Here is a 24,284-nt window from a genome sequence, read left to right as displayed (position 1 = left end):
CGGTCTCTGTTGAAATTTGGCGATACTTTCACGTTGCTGCAAAAGAGGGAGTAATGTGTAGGAAAAGATCGGATAAACCCTGGTTTTGTACGGAAATTATGCCAGGAATTAAGACGAAAGAGGCATTGTCGCTGCGGTCTCGTCGAGCACCTAGGAACCTGGAGTTAAGGGCTGAATTTAGATGCGCAAGAAACCACGTAAATGCAATTATACGCTCCACTAAACGGCGCCACTTTCAGAAGAAATTCTATGATACCAGGGCTGATTCGCGAGATACGTGGCAGTTAATCGACACTATCAAAAGCCGCGAAGCTCGGCAACTAATTTTTGAGTCACTTCAAAGGTACTTTGGCACCAACTTGCAGTCAACTGTCAATCATTTTAACAAGCTTTTTGCGGCGTCATCCGGGGTCGCCAGGAACAGTAGTATTACGTCACCTGGTACAAGCTCCAATTACAAATCATCTGCTTCTGCTTTTTTTCCTCCTCTTGACATCTATACATTACGCACTATTTTCTTCGGTATAAAGCGAGATAAGACGCCCGGTGTTGATAATGTCCGGGTTGGCGATCTAGTTCGAAATTTCGACGCTGTCAAAGAGGTCCTTTTCGCCATGATAAATGGGTTTTTACCGTCCGGTACTATTCCACCTAATCTGAAAGCTACACTTGTTAAACCCCTTTTTAAGGGGGCACACCACATAGCTACGAATGTTACCGTCCTATCTCCATCTTGCTACGTATTGCTGAGGTGTTAGAAAAGCACACATTCACCGTGATGAGTCGCTGCCTTGATAGCTCTGGTCTTTTGTCGCGCAGCCTGTATGGTTTTGTTGCTGGCAGAGGCACCCAGCCGTTGCTTGAGTATTTCACTGATCTTATTTATGATCCTTTTGAGAACAATCCATTTTCCTGTGTTCTTTTTCTGGACGTGTCAAAAGTATTCGACTCTGTCAGCCATAAGTTGCTTCCCTGCAAACTATATAATTTTGGCTTCCGCGGGTCTTTCTTGGCAATTCTTTAAAGTTTTCTTCTAGGTCGATCCCAAATCGTGTCCGTTGGCACTTTCAAAAGTGCACGCGTACTAATAAAAGCCGGGGTTCCACACGAATCCGTTTTGTCACCTGTGCTTTTTAATCTATACGTCAATGACCTTTCAGCAGCAGTGTCTAGTTGCAGTATTATTCGATACGCGGACGACACGTTACTTGTATCTCGTCATCTCAAATATGAGAGCGCCGTTCATTTGCTGAGGCATGATGCATTGCGGATAATGAATTGGTTTGATGAAAATTTGATTTCGGTCAATGCATGAAAAACAAAACTGGTTTGTTTCAGAAATTCATTAAAGAATGTGGCCCTTAATGTACCACTTTTGTTACATAAATCAAGCTGCTCGAATTGTGTTTGTTCTCCACTCGAATATTTCGATAATGTGAAGTGTTCAGGAGTGTCATTTGATTCACATACGTCATGGAATTCCCATTTGGCTCACGTTTGCGGAAAACTGCGGAGCGTTAGCTGTTTGCTGTACAACCAGAAAGTGTTTATGTCGCTTTCAGTCAGGACGTCTATTGCGCATGCCCTTGGTTACAGTATACTGCAGTATGGTATTACATTGTTCGTAAAGTGTGCAGTGTCGTGGCAAATAAAAATCGATCGTATTTGGGGGGGCTTCGTAAAGAGCGTTAGCTATCATTTTGATTTTTTTACGGACATGAACACGTTCAAGTTTTTACGTATGCCGATATTCTCTTCCTTGTTTCTAAAAAGCGTGGTTCTGCGTCACTATTGGAGTGATGATTTTAAACGGCCCTTTGTTGCCAGCAGGAGTCTTCGTCACACGGCCCGTTTTATTACCCCCCGGTCTACTACGCGCTACGGGAAAAGAGTTCGCTCGTATTACGTGCCCTCCATTTTCAATAAATTGCCAGATCGCTTCTTTGAGAGCACAACAAAGCGAAAACTGAAAAAAAGCGCTAACTAATTTAAGCTTGTAGCACCCTTTGTTGATCTGCTTTTATTTAATTTCAGCATAGTTTTGATCTTACTTGAGTTGACCTAATTCTTTGTATACTTTCGCCGTTTCGACTTGCCGGGTTCTGTCCCACAAGCCACCTGTGGCTTGGACAGACCCGTATTTGTATTGTGTCATTTAATACACGTGGAATAAAATTATTATTTTTATTATTATTATTATTATTATTATTATTATTATTATTATAGTCATAATGTAAAACTTTAAGCTGATTTATTTTATAATAGATGCTCATAGCCAACAATATCACTTTAAGTTATTCTCGGCCATACGTGTGGGACAAGGAAACTTTGCGGCTAATATGCATTAATTGCTTTTATAGCCAATTCAAGACACTGAGGTTAAGAATAAATGCTTATGGCCGATCACAGCTAGTTGAACACCAATCTATAAGCAAACCAATCACATAAATTCTCAGCAGTAGTCAAGATTACCCACATATACTCACTTCAAGGCATTCGGGCGAGGAACAGTGGTCAAAGGCCAATGATATCCCCTTTTAATAAATTCAAAACGATATGAATAGGACATGATCAATATTTGTCACTAATAGCCAGTCTGAACCAATCTAGTCCGAATTTGTTAATATATCACAAGAGCCAATATTGCTCAAGCCAATAATAGCCACTTAAAGCAAAACCCTTTCACAAGATCCGAAATAGTGTAAAATTAATTAAACTCACAAACCGCGATGGGTGGCCATTTAAAGCCAGTTTGGAAAAAAATATATGGTAATAGTCAATAATAGTTATTGGTAGTCATTCCAATTCCTGAACAAAGAAATAGTTTGAAATGTTCAATACTAGCCACGAATAGCTATGTTTAGCCATTTCAAACCAGTCAAATAAAAATAGTTGCTGATCGCCAATAATCGCCACCTGCAGTCATTTTTAATATAATTTTATTTATAAACACTAAAATAGGCCAGAATTGTCAACTATATTCCGATATAGCTATTCACACCAATAAGAAGTAAAACTGGCAAAGATAAACGCTGTCGGCGGTGTCCTGTAAACGCGGAGGAGTAATGCTGCCGTCCGGACCAGAGCTTTGGCTTTTGTCAACATGTTCCTTTTTTTTTATTTCTCTGGCAATAGTTCCCTCTGTACTCACAAAGCTTGGCAGTTTGATGACGGAGCCATACAGTGCCCGGTCGCAGAGTTGGAGCATGGGGATCTGGTATAGCACAGAGCATTTCTCGGGGAGCATGTAGTCAGCGCATTGTTTGCAGCGACGTGGACCCGAAACATGGTTTTCAATCCCGACGAAAAAAAAAAGCGGTAGCCCGAGGAACGCGAGAAGCACGAGCGAACATTTCATCGCTCGGGGCAGGTGTGTTTTGGGCGTCTCGCCGCAGCGGGGAGCCCGGTACATGACTCTGGTTACGCCGCTCCGCCTTTTCGCTTTCGGCGGCCGCGTCACGTGACGGTCTGTCTGCCAGGAGGGTATGCTCCGGCTCCAAAGCCACGAGCGCTGGCAGTGGCCGGCGTTCGTGATAACCAGCATTGCGAGCCTAGCGCATCTGTGTCACTATAGTTTCTCCCCCCCCCTCCTCCCCCTCCCCCCTCCCCCCTAGTTGCGCGGAGCAAAAGTTGGGTTTGCACTCTTCGTAACGATCTTTTTTAAATCAGGTTGCTCATGGGTGTTGGCAAATTGAGTATTTGTTCTGGACAGTTGAAGCGGGAAAGCGACAGGATTTGTCAGAGAGGAAGCTATGGATACGAGGTTTTACGCGGTTAAGCGTGACCACATCGTGACGTCCGTTATTGTTGACCATGATGTTTTTTTGGGTTTTTTTTTTCAGTTCGAGAAAGAACTACATACGGTCCGTTGCAGTGTTGTAGGGAACGGCGTTCCAAGGAACGGCGTTCCTGGAACGCGTTCCTTTTAGAAGGAACAAAGGAACGCCGCCGTTTTTTTTTTGCATCACTGGAACTGGAACGAGAACGCGTTACATTTTTACTGGAACGGAAAGAGTAACGGCGTTCCTTTTTTCTTCGTCCAGTGGGGTAATTTTTATTTTATTTCGAACAGGGAAATTTTTAAAGTACAAAGTGCACGATCTCGTTACCTTTTTGGCTACTAATCTTATGGATTATTTTGTGAGGTCCTCGTTTGCTAACAGTTTTGGGTGCAGGAGAGCTGGTGGACATTGATTCTTTTTTGAGTTCCCGAAACTGCGGTACGAAAAGCAAGGCTTAGTCGTAGGAAAATTACAAAGGAAGAGGTTGTTTCAAACTCAGCTACTTTCTTTGGTTCCACGAATCCCTCATACAACCATAAATCTAAAACCGACTACAGCCACTTGTGAACGTCTATAACGAGACCTAGAGTTACAACGAGATCGCAGATTGCCAGACATCGAACCCACCCTTTTATACCGAACATTGGTCACTTAAAAAATACAAAAAAAAAACTTTATTTCTTCTCTTGTCCCCCACCTTCAAAATGAACAACAAAGCCAACCTTACAAAGAAGTATTGCAGTTTTTAAGACTGACCTTCCAAAAGGTCTACGTTCTCCTCCACTTACTCGTCTTGCGGACAGCAACCTCGAGAAGCAACTGTTGTTAAGTTCCAGCAAGGAACTTTGTTCAATTGAAACGTGTGAGGTTGTTGTAAAACGCTCGTACAACGTTGGGTGGTACATTCGGCTCGCCTGAATCGTCCACTACAAACATGAATATGGTTAAAAGCTGAGTTTTTTTTTTTACTTGAATATATCAACAAACGAAACCCTGCTTCCGCTTGTATTCTTCCCCTTTAGCCCTTCCATGACGACGTACAAACTCGTATGTTGACTACTAATGGGATAGATTTTAAAAAAAAAACTCTGCTTGATTTAACTAAATATGCTAATTAGCAAAATACAAATGTAACGTATATGTAACGATACACTCCCATTATTTTAACTGTAACGGGAACGAGTTTCTTTTTCACAGATATAACTTGTAAGGGGAACGCATATCAAGAATCAGAAGGAACGAGGAACGAGCTTTCGTTCCTTTTTTTGAAGAGCGTGTACAACACTGATCCGTTGTAAGGTGGCGTGAGGTGTGCTCGTACAGTTTTTTTGCACGAATACTTGTATGCAGCTCTGGAGGTAGTCGCTAATGAAGACCTGCCGTGGAGTCTGCTGTCTGTGTGGCACTCGTGGCAGGGAGGAAAATCAGTTTCTCTTGTCTTGAAGATAGGACTGGATGTCAGGATATTCAAATGGTACTTGTGTGAGAAATTATTTAGGTAACCTCAGCGTAGTGCCGCAGACCAGCTCGGCTGAGGTTCCAGCGATGCCTGCTTTGAAGGTTGAACGGACTCCAAGGAGGACGAGAGGAAGGTGGCTAACCCAATGATCACGATGTTCTTTCGTCATCAGTCCTGTTTTGAGGTTGCTATGCAGGCGCCGTTCAACCATTCCATTGGCTGGGGGGTGGTACGCAGTGGTGTCTAAGTGGGTACACTTAAGATCTTGGCGAGGCAGCTTGGCATTGAAACAGTCGGCCGCGGTCGGTCGTGATGGCGGGCAGACAGCCAAACCGTGCGAAACACGTAAATGGGAAGGCGTGGGAGATTGCCTTCACAGTTATGTGAGTGGAACAGTTTTCGGCCATCGCGTGAACCTGTTCACACATGTGAAAACGTATCGAAAACCGCTTCACGATGGTAGAGGTTCAACAATACCAATGTGGACGTCATCAAATCTGGCATCTGGAGGTCGAAATGCCTGCAGCAGTGTCTTCGTGTGTCGAAGTACTTTGGGGCGTTGACATCTGCTGCATGTTTTGGTCCATCGACGGACGTTAGCGTTACTTCGAGGCAGATGTATCGGGCCGTAACGAGGTGTTGCGCTGCCGAATGCTCGGATGACTAAGATCATGAATGGAGTGGAAGATATACCTTGTCGAAACCGCTGGGCTATGTATGGTCAGACGTACCTGTTGACACGTAGCAGACAAGCTTGCAGTTGTCGAGTGGCAGTTTGACGAATTGGTGCTGCAGAAATGTAGAGGATACTCGTAACTTCTGCAGCTCGGAGTCTTCCTGCTGTGCGGAGGCCAGCTCCAAAAAACTGACAACAGGAGGTGATGAAACACCGTCAAAGCGTGAGAGTGCGTCGGCTGGCGTGTTGTCCGTTCCAGCGACATGGCATAGATGTGTGGTATAGTCGGAGATGCATGAGAGGTGGCGAATTTCTCTGGCGGAGTTGGACTTGTGATTTCCCGCCAATGCACAGGTCAAGGGCTCGTGGTCAGTTAGCACGTGTTAAACTGGACGTTCCAACAAGTACCGGAAGTGCTGAACGGTCGCATAAATTGCGGAGAGCTGGCGTCCAAACGTGCCGTTGCGTGAGTCCGCAGGGTTAAGCTTATGAGAAAAATTCAAGCGCATCCCACCCATTTTTGCCGTACTGCTGTAATGCAACGCCGACAGCAACATCGGGCGCGTCTACCATAACACGCGTTGTGGCGTTTGGCATAGCATGCACGAGAAGTGTGGCATCGGCAAGGGCTTGCTTGACCGCGGTGAAAGCCTCCACTGCGCTGTTGGTCCATGATACTTGTGCTGAGAACTTGCTCGGAGCAGGTCTGCGAGAGGCTGAATGATTTGTCCGCAGTGTGGGATGAAAAGCCGATGAAAACTAATGAGGACAAGAAATTCCCACAGCTTACGTAAAGGTTTGGGTTGTGAATAGTCTTGTATGGCTTCCACCTTAGATTGGAGAGCTTCGATACCATCGGGTGTGATGTGGTACCCTAGGAATTCCCAGGCCATTGTTCCAAAGGCACACTTCGGCCCATTGATTGTAAGTCCGTAATCGCGGAGGCGTTCGAAGAACAGGCGCAGCGGTGTTCTGTGCTCCTCGTGGGATTCGCTCGCGATCAACAAGTCAACCTCCGGCGACGTTAAGACGAACTACTTCTCCGATGACGTCGCGAGTTGTTTCTCGTTGTGTTGGGTTTCCCAACAGCTGTTGTGAACGCGTTGATGCTGGCCTCAAGGGCTCGCACGGCGGAACGCTGATGAGCGTTATCCGTGAAGCTTGACAGGACAGGCGCAGCAGACTTCGCGATGCGGTCAGCCATCTCGGCAAGGCGATCTAGTGCATGGTTGGTAGCCGGTGCAAGCGTCACGCGAATGCCTTGCGGCAAGCGCTAGAGGAACTATTCCCGTAGAATCGGATTGCTCACATCCGAAGCTTGCTCACATAACAGCTCGCGCATGCGATGAAGCCGCTGAGAGGGTTGACGGCCGCCGAGATCCTCTGGGCTCAGGAGCTGCTGCAGCCTTGAAGCCTCTAGACTCCGTCTTCCTAGCGGGAATCGTCCGCTTGATGTAGTCGTAGGCGCCGTCAGAAGGGGGAGACGCCAGTACGTCGTCCAGCACGTCAGCCAGCTCTGGGGGGAAGAGCGGAAACCACATAATAGTAGCGGGCACTCCGGTTTTTTATGCGCCGCAGGTGGGATTGTTCTTTCACTTGGGAAAACCTGGCCCGGGGATGTTTCGCCAAGAAGGCTGGAAGGCGGAGGTGGACTGCATAGGAGGCTTTGTCGCTGTTTAAAGAAGTACCACCAGCACTCTGGTTTATGTTGGTAGGACGTCGGGGTCACCAGTTTGTCGGCGATGTCGTTTAAACGCCGGCGGAATAATGCAGGTGTCCCGACCAGAGCTTTGGCTAGAGTGAACGTCTTCATTTTTTTTATTTTTCTGGCTTCCAAGTTACAGTCGCTGGCAGAGGCTGGCGCTCGTGATAACCAACATTGCGATCCTAGCGCATCTGTGTCACTATAAAGCTAATATCAAGCAATATACACATGAGGCCATTCAAGTTCGTAAACATAGAAATAGCCTCGTAATTTCTAATAATATTCAATAATACCCATGTATAGCCATTTCAAGCGAAGCTAATAACCCTTAATGAGATCGCAAATAATAGCCATTTGGAGTCATTTTAATCCATAAACACCAAAATTCCACATAATAGACCCTTTCCGGAATTAAGTGCCATCTGGTGACTCTAATGGCAGTTTAATTTCTACCTTACTAATTGCGGCAACAAATCTGTTGTCTACAGTATTTTATGGGGCACCGTCGCTTTTGCAAGTCAACGGTCAACGAGATTGTGCACTTCACTGTACAATTATTTTCCAATCTCTTTCAATGTCGACGACAAAAAAGATGTTACCAGTCAGAACGAAGCGCGAACCCGCATAGAAGCCTTGATAAAGTTCCATCCATCAAGGAGCTTTGAAGCCGAGTAGTGCTACTAACAGATTCTCTGTACCCGAGTTAGAAATGAACGCCTACTAGCTCTTGCATTCAATTCCTGCTTCACGTCGCACTAACGTCTAGAATGTATACGCCTCGCAAGTGGGCTCATTTTCGTCTTCTGCGCATGAGAAAGGAAGTAGCGGTGACGTCAGAACGCCGAGTCCTGATTGGCTGATCGCGACCCCCTATTGAGCGTCGTCTGCTCCTTTGCAACGTCGTCTGTTCGCAACATCGCCTGCGTCTGTCTTACCTTTCCTGCGACTTTCGGAGCGAACTCAGACGAAATAACTCGAGCGGTACGTTGTTTTCGTTTAAAAACTAGCAGACGCGCATCAAGGAGGGAAGTCAAAGGACTCACTGGCGAGGTGTCCCGAGGCGCCGAGGTTTGTTTGCTTAGTGTCCGCAAGTTCCCTCCCAAATACTTTTTACCTCCATTCGTGTGCGGCGAGACCCCTCACTCTTTAACGGCGCCGGCGGGTTGGCGCAGTTAACGTCGTCTGCTTTACGTCTGCTAGTCAAAGCGATGGCTGCTTTACCTTTCCTGCGTCTGTCGGAGATTCGCCGCTTTTTCACCGGCGAAAGTCACCGTTGCCTCGGGAAACAAGGAGATAAGAGGAAGAAATTGACCTCTTAATCTAAAATTGAGGTCAGCGATCAAAGTATAACACGGGAAGGGTTCACAAGGGTCGCGCGGGCATATTCCATTCAGCACGTCAGACGGTCGTGGGCAGACGGTCGCCAAGTCGCGGAAAGCCTGCTAGGCCTAACTGCCCAGCTCGTTTGGTCGCGTTCGGTGGAATCGTCGCCGTTGTATCTTTTCCCCGGTGTCTGTGGATCCAGCGTTCTTGTTCGTCGTGCTCTGTTTCAAGTAATTTTTACTTTTTTTTTGCTGCTTGAAGTCAGGACGCGTGAGAAGCTTACGTAGAAAAATAAACGTCCGTGGGTCGTCGCGACCGCGACGCTGTCGGCCATGCTGAGTTGAAGTGCGTAAGACAGCTTCGGAGCTGTTGTAGGATTTCGCCGTAACCTGCGCAAAACTTACGAAAATTTCGTTTCGTGAATACGAATTTGTTCTTAAGTTTTGTCTTACGCACATTTTTGGCGTAAGATCGTTTCGTGAATCTGGCCTCTGCACTTCCGAAAGTCGCAGGAAACGTAAGACAGACGCAGACGACGTTGCGAGCAGACGACGTTGCAAAGAAGCAGACGACGCTGAGATAGGGGGGCGCGATCAGCCAATCAGGGCTCGGCGTTCTGACGTCACCGTTACCCCCTGCGCAAGGAGCAGACGAACTTGCCCTCCGCATAGGTCTTGAATCATCTGCTTAGGAGCATCTCCAACTTCTCTCTTCATCAGTAAATAGGACGCCGCCATTAGTATAGCACATATATCATTTTTTAGGTGATGATATTGATCAAAGTGGTCAGACTGAATTCCAGAGAGGGTCTGTTGTCAACTATATTCACAAAGAGCCGTCCGAATGCATTTGAAGCCAATCGGGTAAAAAGATGGATCCCAAAAAACCAAAATAGCCACATGAAGCCATTCATATGTTTGTAGCCACAAAAGTAGCTAATTATTATCAATTCTAGTCACTAATAGCCATTTATAGCCAATTCAAGCCAACCAGGTAAGTATATGTGCTTATAGTCAATAATAGCCAATTTAACCCAACCAGGTCAAAAGCCTGTAGACAATATTTGTCAGTTGAAGTCAATTCAATCCAAACACATTACAATTGCATAAATTGTAAATAATAGCTTCTGATAGCGACGTATAGCCATTTCAAGCCTATTTGGCCAAGAACTGCAAATAGCCATTAGAAGCCACTTGAGTTCATTCATATTCAAAAAGTAATGAATAGCAAAACGTCAACAATAGTCACTAATCTTCATTCTTAATTGATTTAAAGCGATTTTGTATAGAACAGATGTTAATTGCCAACAAAACCCACTGAAGCCATTTACATTTATAAGTATGGAAATAGCGGAACATTGCGACAAATTAGCACTACTAGCCATTTGTTGCCGATTCAAGCCAACCAGGTCAGCAATGGATGCTGTCAGGCAATAAGAAGCAATAATAGCCAATTCGAGCCTTCTAGGTCAATAATAGATGCCTATAGTCAATATTAGCCAGTTGAAGTCAATCATTTTTTAAGAACACACCAACTGCATGAAATGTATATAATATTGACAGTGAGTGATATATATACCTATTTCAATCCAATCTGACCAAGAACATATTCCAGCAGCGAATAATATCCACTTGAAGTTAATTCTATTCCAGAAACGCTAATATCCCAGATGTGGGAATAATAGTAACTAAAGTTATTCATAGCCAAGTGAAACTGATCTGGTCAAGACTAGCTCCTCAAAACCAATATGAGCCACTTGAAGACAGTCTCACTCATAAGGACACGCATAACACAACATTGTTAAATTTCAGATAATAATGATTTGACGGTGACCAAGCAGATCAATAGTCAAATAGCTAAAAATAATAATTAATACCCGAAGCAGGCATCTAACTACACAGCATGCGTTAGGAAACATGTTTACTGTTTGTATAAAGACTTTCTGGGAAAGATAAATTAAAACAAACGTGCGATAACCAAGTGTTTCTCAAATTTAATTGGTAACTATGCATTTTTTAACGATAGTGTAAGGGGGGAAAATAGTGGGGCACGTGAATGATATCAATTTAATTTTCGACACCGAGCTGACCACTCCTCACCAAGAGAAGGCATCCCTTCAGCGTATCCACCTAACCCCATGTAATCTTGGTTCAATCTCCTGTGTGCTTTTTCACGGTACTTGCTAATTTCGTTTCTCGATTATCTCCTTTTTCAACGTCTTTTTTTTTTACTTTGAAACGTGATATTTGAACCGCTAGCCTCACATTCTTACGGAGTTTGAGTTTTCTGGGACGCATAGTTTATTCACGCAAGGCGTAAAAACACAGTTCTTTTTTTCTCCGGAACGCCTGGTGCCTTGTCGCGGTACGTTGGGGTAGGCTACGTGACGGCGCGCGTCGTAGCGCAAGCAATCGAACACAGCCGCAAGGACGCATTTCCCCACTCAAACGCGTTGACCACGCGAATATCTGTATGGGCTATTAGAGTAACTATGGCGCTCTGTTTTCCCGAAGTTATTGTGGGCGCCGCCAGTTTTGTTGCTTAGCGGAGAACTGGCACGATTAGCCTTATTTGAAATTTATAAATTGCGACATCCTGAGCTTTTGACAATGTGCCAGGAAGCTCAATGAGCTATTGATTTGCTTTGTCCCGAACTATGTTAAGAATTCTGGAGAACGCAAAACCTTTTGCAACCATTTTATATAAAGCTTCAAGCATTACGATCATCTGGTGGGCTAGTTGGTTGATCATTATGTGTCTATCCTTCCTTCTCGTATTTGCGCTCTTAATTCCACATAAAGGTTCAAGCAATTGACAAGAATTATTTTAAGCGCAAAGGTGTCCGAAATTGAGAAGCTGGTCCCTTAGGGCTGAATAAGTTTGGTCTCTTCGGGCGATCGCCAAGTTCTGTTGATTTCTGAAGAAGGTAAGTGCACTAAATTCTTCCAGTAGGGTCGTTTTAGCGGTTATCCTTCAAATTTATACAAAGGACGATTCCCAATGCTGATGTTGCTAAAAGAAAGTCGGCTACGTGTTCATCTAAGCGCGACCATACCGTGTCCTTCAGGAGGCCGCAGCTCCCCAGCACTTGCTCGAAGACTTTGTCTGCTACTGTTTGGTCGAGGGCGCTGAGCGGGTCGTCCAAAAGGTAGATCTGGCTGTAACTGTAGGCTGCTCTGGCAAGTGAGATTCGTTGCTTCTGACCTCCACTCAAGGTTTCACCCTGCAAGACTCAAAATTTTCGCCGTGAAATGTTTAGAAGAAAAGAGATATCGTTAATGACAACTAACAGCATTCAAATTGAATCCAAAATAAAAATCACACATGATCTTCACAATTCTGACGATATCTAGATCAGACAATTCATTCGGTGTTATGCCATACCTATTTTTTACATGTTTCTTTGTGGAATAGCTTTGACATTTCTTGTTCTCATGCATCTTAGTTATGCTACCGCAGAAAAAAAGAATTGCGATTGAATAGACGAGAGTGCACCGTATGTAGTTTAAGTTCGATGCACATGTACGACAAAAGTTTTAACCTTGACTTAAACTTTTTCACTTCTTTTGAAAAGTTCAAGAACAGTAAAATACTAAGGATTGCTGTTTAGTATGCAAATTTTAGTGCTGTCTCATTTCGTGCAAGTGTAACTCTCATAAGTCCCTAAAGCTGTTTGGGACAGAATTAAGCTTAAATTGGTTGATTGATTGATTAATTGATTGATTTATTGATTAAACAATAGTATCAATATATAACAAACATTTTGTGCTGTGTTTTTGTGTCTTAAATTTCAGGTAGATATCCAGACGAAGAGTTTATATCTTAAGTAGAAAATTCTCGTGCTTTTTTTTTCTTTAAATATATCTTAAAGTTTTTCCGACCAAAGGTTAGGACATATTGGGCACTACGAACGACATTACCCATTCACGATTTTGAAGAATTTCTGAAGCGAAAGACGGCACGCGATTTCAACGTTGACTTGCAAATTGTTTTGCTGAGTGCTGTTTTTACTTACTTTTTCCCCAACTTCAGTGAGGTCACCAGCAGGGAATGTGTTGATGTCGTTAAAAAGTTCACACGCCCGGAGCACGCTGCTATAGCGGTCAGGTTCGAAAGACTGACCAAACACTATATTGTCACGGACAGTCATGTTGTAAATACAAGCCACCTGAGGAACGTATGCCACCTTTCCCTGCAACACATTAAGGATGCCCTTAAGATGACCTGCATAAGGGAATATTATTTTTTTAAAGCATCTACACAAGCCAAGTGAAAATTACACTTTCTATAATCCTTCATCTCTTTTTGTATAAATTTGGTGATAGCTGTGAAATTGATCGTTTTCATAACCTGGACGCGCTGTGCATAACAAATATGCATGTTATTGTGAACACGGCGGGCCCGGCAGTAAACGTAAAGGATTAAGGTAAAAAGAAAACTAATTTGCTCGTGGGAACCACTCTGTGCAATGAAAAGGAAAAAAAAATGTGTGTAGCGCATGTTTTATTTTTCAGGAAGTAAATATGAAAATGCATTTCATAAAAACTGTTAAATGTTTTTTTTTTTTTTTTTTTTTTTTTTAATGTAAATGCTTGCTTTGGTACAAAACCTCGATAGTCGCAATATATATCTCAAAGCATATATTGCTAATTGTAATTTTGATGGAACAATACTAGGTACAACCATTGTTGCGCACAAACCGCAATAAATGTCATGAAAGTGGCAAGAAGAAAAAGAAAGCTAGTTTGAATACGTTTATGTGTATTTTTGTACAGCCGGAAGTTAGTCAGCCCCAATGGGTGTCTTGTGTCTCAGCTGTAGATGAGAAATTCAACCAGTGCAGTAGAATCGCTAGCCTTTAACGTGTGCCACGCAGTAGTGATACACGACCGCATGCCGGTACGATGCCCACCCAGATCACACCGGGCAGGGATAGGGATTGAACCCAGGATCCCTGGGATCTGTCGTGCGAGCTTTCTCTACACGTGCTCCAATCTAAATCGTTTGACTAATACCAAAAGTATGTAGAGACGGTTTGATGGTAGGAACACGCTTTTAATTTAATTAATTAATTTTAATTAAGCGCTGGAAATCTAAAACCGAGACAAGCCGCAAGTCCAAGAGAAGATGGGGCGTTCCGCAGTGCTTGCGTCAGAGCTATACTCAGCTTCCCATTACACATCCGACTTCAGCCGACGCTACAATTCATACCAGAAAATTCACCTCCGTGGACGTAGCACGTCATACGCTTTCTACGTTTCACTGAGTTCCCTCTCCAAGGTCACGCAAAACGTTAACGGCCTTAGATTGGCCCCAGTGGCAGGTAGCGACCTCTGCCGTCAACCGTAAGTTGGAAGGGTGTATCGACGTTATATCTCGCCCCAAATAACCTAACAGCGTGGAAGTGTTTGTTCGTACGGTGATATTGACAGTTCCGTCGAGACGGTGCATGTCTCCCAAGATGGCCGCCAGCAGGGACGACTTGCCGCTACCCACCAACCCGGTGATGCCAACGAGGGCACCTGGTTGGACGTCCATGGAGATTCCACAGAGAACGGCCTTGGGCTTTGGTCCCTGTGCATTAGTCCAGGCGAACGAGCAGTTTTCCAAGGCAACTGCGCCTGGGTGAAAAGTACGTGGATAGGGTTAGTGTGGAAGGAGAAAATTTGATTGCTGCAGAGGCGACTGAAGCAGCGGTCAATCATAGCGGTCTGTGCAAGTATACTTGGGCCAGACTAGGATCAGTACGACCCTACAAAGTCATGAATATTTCAACCCGATACCGTTCATGACCCCTTTAATGGCGATATTTTGAGCTACCTAAATTAAATATATTTCCTGAATACCCGCCTTTGCCCTTTCTGGTCTGCTATTTAGCATCGCAAAATTCAGAATAATTATCGTGAAATCGGCAACTGAAAATGACTCAAAAACCAACCTTCAAATATATCCGCAAATTTCATTGTCGTGACTCCAGTGGCAGGTAGGCATGCCAGTCGAGCAGGCAGCTTAGAAAATAGACTATGCCCAGAAGTGTTTGCGTTCTGGTGCGCGGACACTGAAGGAAGCTTCCAAGGCACCTGTTTCTCACCGTGAAACTGTGTGGAATTAGTTTGGAACAAATTCTACGGTCCAAAGTGTGAACCCCTGCCTGCCGTTAGCGTCACTTTTTCAATATTACCAGCAAATACTTTCATATCGAAAAATAGCGTAAGAACCGAAATTGTAATATCAATAACTTTTCGCAAAAATTTTATTTTGGAATAATATTTGGAATATTATTTCATCGACGTTTGTTGGTGTGTTTAGCAAAGGTTTATGCAAATGGGGGTCCAGGAAAAAAACGTTAGAGTCAAACTTTAATGGCAACGACTCGTTGAGATATTATTCAACACGCTTTAAAACTTTCGTAATGGAGGGTTCGCGCACAAAAATATTATATTCTTTAAAGTTATTAAAAATAAATAGCGCGAAAGTCAAGTACAGACTGACGGAAGAAGCACTAACTCACAACTGTCGTTTTAATCTTCACACAGACGACGAGAAAGAGGTAGTGTTTCTCTCTCGCCTTTCTCTTCGGCATGAAGAAATTCCAATGATGAACTTGTGTTGATGGGAAAGGGAAGTTACGTGTAAAGAACTTACAAATACCAGAAAGAAAGAAACAGGAAGTTGGTGACTGTAACCGAATTAAACAACCTCAAGTAGGAAAGTTAAGGTAATGGAGTTCTTTGTCACTTAATGCCACTGATGATGCTCTGACACACGAGTTCTCTTTTTCTTTGATGGTCAGTAGCTCGTATGGTTGCCCTGATTTCTTCTCACGGAACTTTCGAAGGACCTTTCTCACTGTAAGTATCGGTTTGCAGTGACAGTATCTTACGTACACTGCGAGATGCACCGATGGTGTTGATTTGATTGAGGCAGCATGTTCACGTAACCTGGTGTTCACGCAGCGGCCAGACTGACCAACATATACTTTTCCACATGTGAAAGGTATTTCATAAATGACCTGGCGTTGGCAAGGTGTATATGTTTGCTTATGTCTCTGGTCGCATTGAATGCGACTTCCATGTGGGGAATTTTATATCGGACAAACCTTTTTAGCTTGTCTGGTGCTGAAAATACGAGAAGGATGTCATACCTGGAAGCCACCTTTTTCACGTTGTGTGATACCCGGTGAATGTAGGCTATTACAGCCAGGTGTTGTCCTTTGTACTTGGGTTTTTCTTTCTGTCTGTGGGAGTTGATCATTTTTCTACAGCTTAGCTCGTACAAGGTGGTACTTGGATATCCAGAGGTCTTGAGTCGGTGTATTTGTGTCTCAAACCTCTATCCCGCCTTGTGAGCACATGACTTCTTGAGGGTTGCGCTAAGACAGTTTTTGATAATTGTCATTTTAATGAGTTTTGAATGGGAACACTCATATTGGAGTAAATGTTTTTTTGATCGTAGTATGTTCATCCAGAAAGAGTGGTTTAGTTGGAATCAAGAGATTGGTTTATGCTGTCTGTTGGTAGCTCGTGTGTAAAGTTGAGTCCTTGTGTATTATTAGTGAAGATTGAACGTATGTGTCTGATTTTTTGCTCGTTATTTACATCAGGTATATTTTAGTAGCACAACATAGTCGACCACATATCTGTATATTTTTGAGACCTGGTTGGTAAATACCCACTGGGTGATGGCCCGAACGCATCTGGATAAGAAGATGTTGCATAACACTGGTGCCACACATGGTCCAATGCCAATTCCTTTCTTTAACAGGTAAGCATTCCCGATGAATATGAGACCACTGTGGATGCTAGGTAGAATGTTAATAGCTCCAAGAATGACTCAAGGTGTAAGCCGGATTGGTTTTGGAAGGGCTCTGTACAATTTTTCTCGATACATTCTCTTACAGCTTGTTGCGTCAGCGTGTACTTGACCTTCGCAATATTTGTTTCTAATTGTCATATCCAACTAGCCCACCTTAATATTTTAGTAAACGTACAGTTTCTTTAAAATTAGCTAAGGGCCTTTGTTAATTAGAAATGTTGGCACGTAGCGAAAAACGACATCGACTCGCTCATTAGGACCGTATACACTAATACGTTTCTTAGAGAGACGTAGCGTGTACAAGCGTTTCTAAAGTTTTCGCACAGTTTACCTAAAATAGCCTTTACATTTTACGTCCTAGCGCCCGAAAAGGAAGTCTTCGAGTACCAGGTTGAAAGAAATGCCTGCTTTAAAGGCGTGGGTCTGGGAAAGTTCATATACGTTTTATATAGTTCAGGTGCATTCTGATGTAACGTGATATAATAAATGTATTATTTTGGAAGAAGTAATGCTTAATAATTCAGAATGCCATTAGAAGAACCTCAAGGTTTGAAGCATGATGGTACGGAAATATCTTTATATATATATATATATAAAGAAGCAGATGTTTATTGTTTGTCTGTCATCTATTCGTACCTTTCCTTTGGGTGTGATTCTTGCTGCAGGCTTGTCGATTCTCCTGCTCTTCGGCATTGCAGAAAGCCTTGATCCTTCGCATACTCAGCAACGCCTTAAGTGTACAGATGAGTATAGCACGTTGTTTAATAAATCTCGTGTCCTATTTTGTTGGCAAACGTTTGAGCATACTTATATATATATATATATATATATATATATATATATATATAACTGAGAAGAAAAAACCCTTAGTGAAAACAGCAACAGCGGACGATTTAATCTTCGACGTTTCGGCCGGAATCCGGTCTTCCTGACGAAGGCCGGACTCCGGCCGAAACGTCGAAGATTAAATTGTCCGTTGTTGCTGTTCTCACTAAGGGTTTTTTCTTCTCAGTTATATACCCACGCCTTCGGCCTCCCGCCACCATGCCCGTTGTATATATATATATGTGTGTGTGTGTGTGTGTGTGTGTGTGTGTGTGTGTGTGTGTGTGTGTGTGTGTGTGTGTGTGTGTGTGTGTGTGTGTGTGTGTGTGTGTGTGTGTGTGTGTGTGTGTGTGTGTGTATGGGTGGTCTCATCTCAAATCGAGCAGGCTAAGAGGGTCCTATTGTCAATTTTGACGAAAAAAAAATTTATGTCTTGGGGGCATTTCTCAGATGAAGGAGGGCGCAAGGCGCACGTTCCGCAGATTGTTTGTTCTCGAGTTACGAAGCGTTCAAGTCGCAGTGGCAGGAACTAGTGTTTTTGCCCGCCGTCGCAGGTCGCGTGTTTGACACCCTCTGCTGGCGCTAGTGTCTTTACTACACCTTTTTAACATCCCCCCTCATTTAATAGGTGCTATATTAATACCTTGGTATATTCAAATATATTTTTATATAATTTTTTAAATGTCAAACTCGTCACTCAGGTCGCATTTTTGGTCAAATTTGTCAGGTCATTACTTTGTCTGTACTTAAGGTAAATTTCCTTTCTTTGGCTCTATGAAAAGCCCAAAGCAGGCCCATTATAGATATAATAATATCATTATGATATGTTTACTAGTCGCTCCGCTACCTTCACTTAAACGTTGTAAGAAATAACGAATGTCGAAAGTTTGGGATCGATTTTCTCAAGAACCCTATTTTTGTAAATTTCTATTTTTTAAAAATTCTTTTAGATAAATTAGTCGACTACAAGAAAAAACAATCTAGAAATGTAATATTGTGTTTGAATGTCCTTTATTTGAGCCGCAATCGCGTGACATTTGTGCTCATTTAACTAGAATGAGCACACATTTCACGCGATTGCGGCTCGAATAGAGGACATACAACCAAAATATTACATTTCTAGACTGCTTCTTTTTTGTTGTAGTCAACTATTATATCTAAAAAAAAATTAGAAAAAAAAGCTTTACAACTTCTTTTTTTTTTTAGAAAATTGACTTCAAACTTTCGCAAACAAACCTCAAACCGGCATTGTGTGCCTCTACGATTTCTAAAATATATCTTATTTTTGTTTACGTTCACAAAAAGGAGCGTAAACGAAGTAAACTTTTGATATTAATTGTAATTTAAAACTTGAAATAAGAGAGAAACCGCATCAGCACACTACAAAACAATGAGTAACAAGTATATACAAATCAAAAGGCAACGCGACATGACAAAAATTGTTTCTATATAGAACGGTTAAAAATAAACGAGGGTGGCTACTCATTACCCAGCCTATTACGATCGAATGGGACATTCTCGCATTATTCAAATCTTGTACATATATCTTCGGAAAATATGCGCCGCGTTTTGTTATCCTCACATCTTGCTGATTGTCGATGGTTGACTGCACAGTTCGTGCACCTTAGTAACGTAGAAACGCGCGCGGAGAACCAGTAAAAAACATAAAAAACATCGATGGCACATTTCCCCAAGTCAGTACATTTTTTTTACTATTTCAACGTAACTGTGAATCCGTTTTCACGCTGCGTAGGAGCCACAGAGTTCACGGTTGCACTTTTGAACATGCACGCACGCCCTCACTGATGATTTTCTAAATTTCGGGACACAAAGCGGCACGTGCCTTTTGACACGTATATGCAGCTGCTCTGTGCTTGCGCAGATCTTTTCTAGGGCAACGTTAAAGCCGTCTTCCTCCACACGTGTGAGGACCCGATGACTCTTGGTGGGTTTACCTTCTCCCACTCTTCTCTCTTGAGCTCCCGGAAACGCGTGAGCTTCTCTTTGGCGATTGAGAGTAGAACAATCCATTTGACTTTCGGTCTGAATGCCTCAACTAAGCTTTACGCGTTCGTTACGGAGTACAATTCTGTAGTCATACTTGGATGCCTGGTGCTTGAGCACGCCGCCCACTCCATCACACGAGCTTTTCCTGTGCCCTGATTCGGAGAATATTCCCTTGGCGACGACATTCCTTTTTTTTTTTTAATTCGTACACCTGGTGCCTCTTTTTGAAGTGTCTTGGAGCACCGTCTGAAATATAAACGAGCTGCGTAAAAATAGGCAATAGTTCCTCCAGCCGCCCTTCGACGACGTTGAGCGCCAAGAGTGCAAGGGACGAGTGATGGACGATGTCGTCACTCACTACGTAGCCACACAAATAAAGATAGAAACGAACTCGCTCTTTCAGTGATCTCCTTGCACCGCCCGCTGGATCACGACACTCCAATTTTCCGCAAATTGAAGTGCAAGGAGGACGGCACGTTGACTTCAGAACGCGCTTTCCGGAGTCGTGTGGCTCTTCGCTGGGCGCGTCTGGTGAAGTGGGGATTGTATTTTTTTTTTGTCCACTTCTTAAACTCGTTAAAGAAATTCCAGAAGATTTATGTACAGATTGAAATGGTGTAAGAATTTATCATTCAATCAAAATAAGCTATATAATGAGCAGTCACCCTCGTTTACTTTGAACCGTTCTATATAGAAACAATTTTTGACACGTTGCGTTGCCTTTCGATTTGTATATACCTGTTACTCATTGTTTTAAAGTGTGCGTATGTGGTTTCTCTCTTATTTCAAGTTTTAAATTACAATGAATATCACAAGTTCACCTACTTTACGCCCCTTTTTGAAAACGCAAAAAAAAAAAAAAAAAATAAGAAACATAATTCCGAAAACGTAGAGGCGCACATGCCGGTTTGAGGTTTGCTTGTGAAAGTTCGAGGTCAATTTTCTTGAAAACCTCATTTTTGTAAATTTTTGCTTTTTAAGTTCTTCAAAAATGTTTTTTTTTTTTTAGAAAATAGATCTCAAACTTTTAACATTAGTTATTCTTACAACGTTTACGTGAAGGTAACGGAGCGGCTAGTAAACTGATCATAATGACATTATCATATCGAAAAATGGGCTTCCTTTGGGCTTTGTATAGAATCAAAGAAAGAAAATTTAACTTAAAGACCGACGACCAGTTCGCGCTTTCCACTTTTCACCCGCTTCCTCCTCTCCCTCCTACCCTTTCCACCCATGCCCGCCCCTCTTGGTCGCTTCTTTCCATCCTTCGCTTCCCTCGCCCGAAGGCGTGGAGAGGAGGGTCTTCTGCCTTGCAGAATCTTGAGTCTGGTCGTCGGCCTTTAAGACAAAGTAATGACCTGTCAAAGTTAACCAAATATCAACCTGAGTGACGAGTTTGACATTTTGCTTAGAAAACAATAAAATTTCTAAAGATATTTGAATACGTCTAGATATCTTTATAGTACATATTAAATGAGGGGGAAACGTTATAAAGGAGTAGGAAAACACTTGCGCGAGCAGAGGGTGTCAAACACGCGACCTTCGACGGCGGTCAAAAAGACTAGTTTCTGCCACTGCGGATTCTAGGCTTCGTAACTCGAGAACAAAATAATCTGGTGAACATGCGGTTTGCGTCCTCCTTCATTTGAGAAATGCCCCCAAAACATTTTTTTTTCGTAAAAATGAAAACAAATTAGACCTATTTAGCCCGTCCGATTTGAGTTGAAACCACCCGGGTGGATTCAACTCAGGGTTGGGCGGAAATGCACAAAAATGTATTTGGAACTAAAATTCTGGGACACATTAAATTAGTAGCTAAGATACTGATACTCAAATATATCTGTTAAAATGTATCGCGATACCTATCGGAAATACATTTGAAATAGAGGCAAACAGCCTCTGAAAATACAAATACACGAACATATTTTAGGGAGGGCAGAAATAAAAATACTGAAATACTGATAGTGCAATAGATTTTAAAATGTTTTTGAGAAGTCAACTGAGATGAAGCTTGAAGTTTGAAGGGGAAGTGTTTACCCGAAATTACTCTCCGTAGGCTTGGCACTTTGACTTGAAGGTTGTGGACGCTATAGGGGCGCCATTGTGTGTAAAGAGCGCGGGGGGCGTTACCCCCTGTGAAAGAACGGGTTGGGCACGCAGCAAGGCAACTTTCCCACAAGGTAATGGTTTCGGACGAAGAGGAGTGTTCAATGGGCTCAAAAAACTTTGCATCAAGAATTGACTGCGGTCCCTTCCATGACAACCTTTCTATCTGAGGAGTAATGCGAAAAGATTTCGACCTCGAAATAAATTCTTTGTCACCCCAAATCCCGGTCAACATTGGTCACATTACGTCTCGGTGGAATGAACTGGTACTCTTGCATCTGAAGATGTGGCCTTGAAAATGAAACTTTACCCACGCTGCTCTATGAAAGGACAATACGTGCTTTAGTTGTAGGTGAACTCGTTGAAGATCGAGCAGGCAGTTGAATTTGGAATTTTCGAAAATAGTGGACCACCTGAAGCTTCCTGGAACACATGTCTTATCTGATGTTTCGGTTGAAAAAAACAAAAACGATACGGTGGCATTCCTGTTGTTACGGTCCTTCCTGCCGACCCTCCGCCACCGATGCATGGATTGCAGTCCTCAAGTTTCGCCTAGCACCATCGAAACAGAGACCTCGTGGATTGCGACCTGATATTGCCAACAACGGTGCGAGCTCTCCGAAAAACACCGCGCTCGAGACAAGTCGCAGGGTCGCAGGTGTACGAAGTCTGAGTCGGCACAGCGAGGCTACGTCTGGCCCGCTCTCTGGGTATCGGATCACCAGAGCAGCCGGAGAACATTCATGTGGACTGATGACGTACCCTTGAGCCGTGCAATGTTACGGGCGCAGCCGCAGTCGCATTCGAATAGCTGTTGAACTTCACTGCGTGTCCGTGAGTCATCCTACTATTTCGCGTCAACCACCGCCAGGCTTGTGCTGCAACGGACTGTGACTCAGCTTTGCCGGCTGGGTGTACTGTGTACGCTAAGGCAAGAGAGACGTTTAGCAGCGGGAATTTGATGCGAGCTAATAAGGGCTCATTAAATCCCTACCTAGGGACCTGCGGCAGAAGATGCTCTGACTCCACTATTGGAGTCAGAGTAAGTGTTGCGTAGTCCCCGACTACGCAACACTTCCCAGAAGAAAGAAGAGGACACATAGAAAAATAGTTTGGAGAATCGGAAGGAACCTTGGTCAGCATAGTAACAATGCCCCAGCATCTCCTTGAACCTGAATCCCTCTGAAGTAAAAAAAAAAAAGCATTCGGTCTTGTATCCTTTTTTTTTTTCGGGGGGGGGGGGGGGGGTAGCATTTTTCAAGAAATGTAACGAAATACATTTAATCCTAATTTTATCGTAATACAAATAAACATTCAAAATGTATTTTGGTACAGGAATACAGATACTGGTGAAAAAAAAATATCGCAATACAGAAATACAGTTACGACATCTATTTGGGAAATCCTGTCGCGATACTTTTGTGTACCAATACTGCCCAACCCTGCGTATATATAGCCTTTTCCATTTTGCTCGGCTATACGCAAAAGATCTGTATTGTCACACTTAGTTAGCGTAGCCAGATTAAGAAAGAAAATTATATCATAACCAGTATCTATTTATTTACATATTTATTTATTTCTTTACTTTTGTTGGTTTCTTCGTATGTTTCTTTATTTGCTTCTCCGGGTGTCTCTATATTTATATGATTATTCATTATTTCAGTACAGCTAAGCGGTGAAATATATAGTATAGTCTCACCGGGATCTTGCGGTCAATTCGTTCATCGACACTTACCAACACAGTTTTCGTAAATGATTTCGTGCCAAACGCGACTTGTGAGACTAAAAGATGATTTTCATGAAATGCTTGATCGTGGTTCACACACTGACCTTATTTGCCTGAACTCCTATGAGGCGTTCGACAAAGTGCCTCATAAACTAAATACTCTTTAAGCTCGACAATCTTAATATGGAACCTATTTTGTTTCGAATTGGCTCTTTTTTTTATAGATTACAATTTGCATATTGCACTATTACAGACTCATAAAAAATTCCGGTAACATCTGGAGTACTTCAAGGATCCGTGCTTGGCCTTTAGTTTTTTCTCCTTTATACTACTGAATTACCGTTGCAGGTTGCCTCTTTCATTTCTTTATTTGCCGACGATTGCGTTGTATACCACGAAATAGCTAAGAGTTCTTGCCTATCACTTCTTCAAAATGAACCTCGGAACGTTAGATGGTGTGAACATAGGAGACAAGCTAACAGACATACCTCTCATGTTCTGCATAACAAGGCATTGGAAAACGCAGGCAGAAATATCTTGGCGATTACATGCCATCTCATCTAATATTGGACTCAGATGCTCAACACGTCATTTACAAGGCTAACCTCATGCTTGGCTACTAAAAACGTAAGTTTTCCAGGCTCCTTCAACTCAGAAGTTTTTATTTAAATCACTACTCAGGCTAACACTGCAGTACGAATTTGTTGTCTGGGATCCTAGCATTGAGAAGATTTTCGGCGTCGTTACCAATGTCCAGAATAGGTATGTGGAATTTATTCTTTCTAATTTATATCGTATACACAATGTCTCCTCTAGAAAAAAAATAGCTTGTCTTTGCCTAACCTTTGTTTAGGTTGAAA

At 43.0% G+C, this 24,284-nt stretch overlaps 1 protein-coding gene across 1 annotated transcript in view; it reads right to left on the bottom strand.

The window, feature by feature from the left end:
• LOC120840279 (multidrug resistance-associated protein 1-like) overlaps nucleotides 1–24,284 on the bottom strand; it is a 39,608-nt gene that overhangs the window by 6,216 nt on the left and 9,108 nt on the right. Inside the window, exons 5-8 of the mRNA XM_042287007.1 lie at nucleotides 17,397–17,490; nucleotides 14,364–14,566; nucleotides 12,961–13,137; nucleotides 12,001–12,168 (exon numbers count right to left, since the gene is read on the bottom strand). Coding sequence (XP_042142941.1) covers nucleotides 12,001–12,168; nucleotides 12,961–13,137; nucleotides 14,364–14,566; nucleotides 17,397–17,490 — 642 coding nt within the window. The remainder of the gene's footprint in view (nucleotides 1–12,000; nucleotides 12,169–12,960; nucleotides 13,138–14,363; nucleotides 14,567–17,396; nucleotides 17,491–24,284) is intronic.

This window comes from Ixodes scapularis, unplaced genomic scaffold, assembly GCF_016920785.2.
Source record: "Ixodes scapularis isolate PalLabHiFi unplaced genomic scaffold, ASM1692078v2 PGA_scaffold8__174_contigs__length_109621045, whole genome shotgun sequence".
Taxonomy (NCBI): domain Eukaryota; kingdom Metazoa; phylum Arthropoda; class Arachnida; order Ixodida; family Ixodidae; genus Ixodes; species Ixodes scapularis.
Note: the sequence above shows the minus strand (reverse complement) of the source record. Positions and strands in the feature narration are given on the sequence as shown.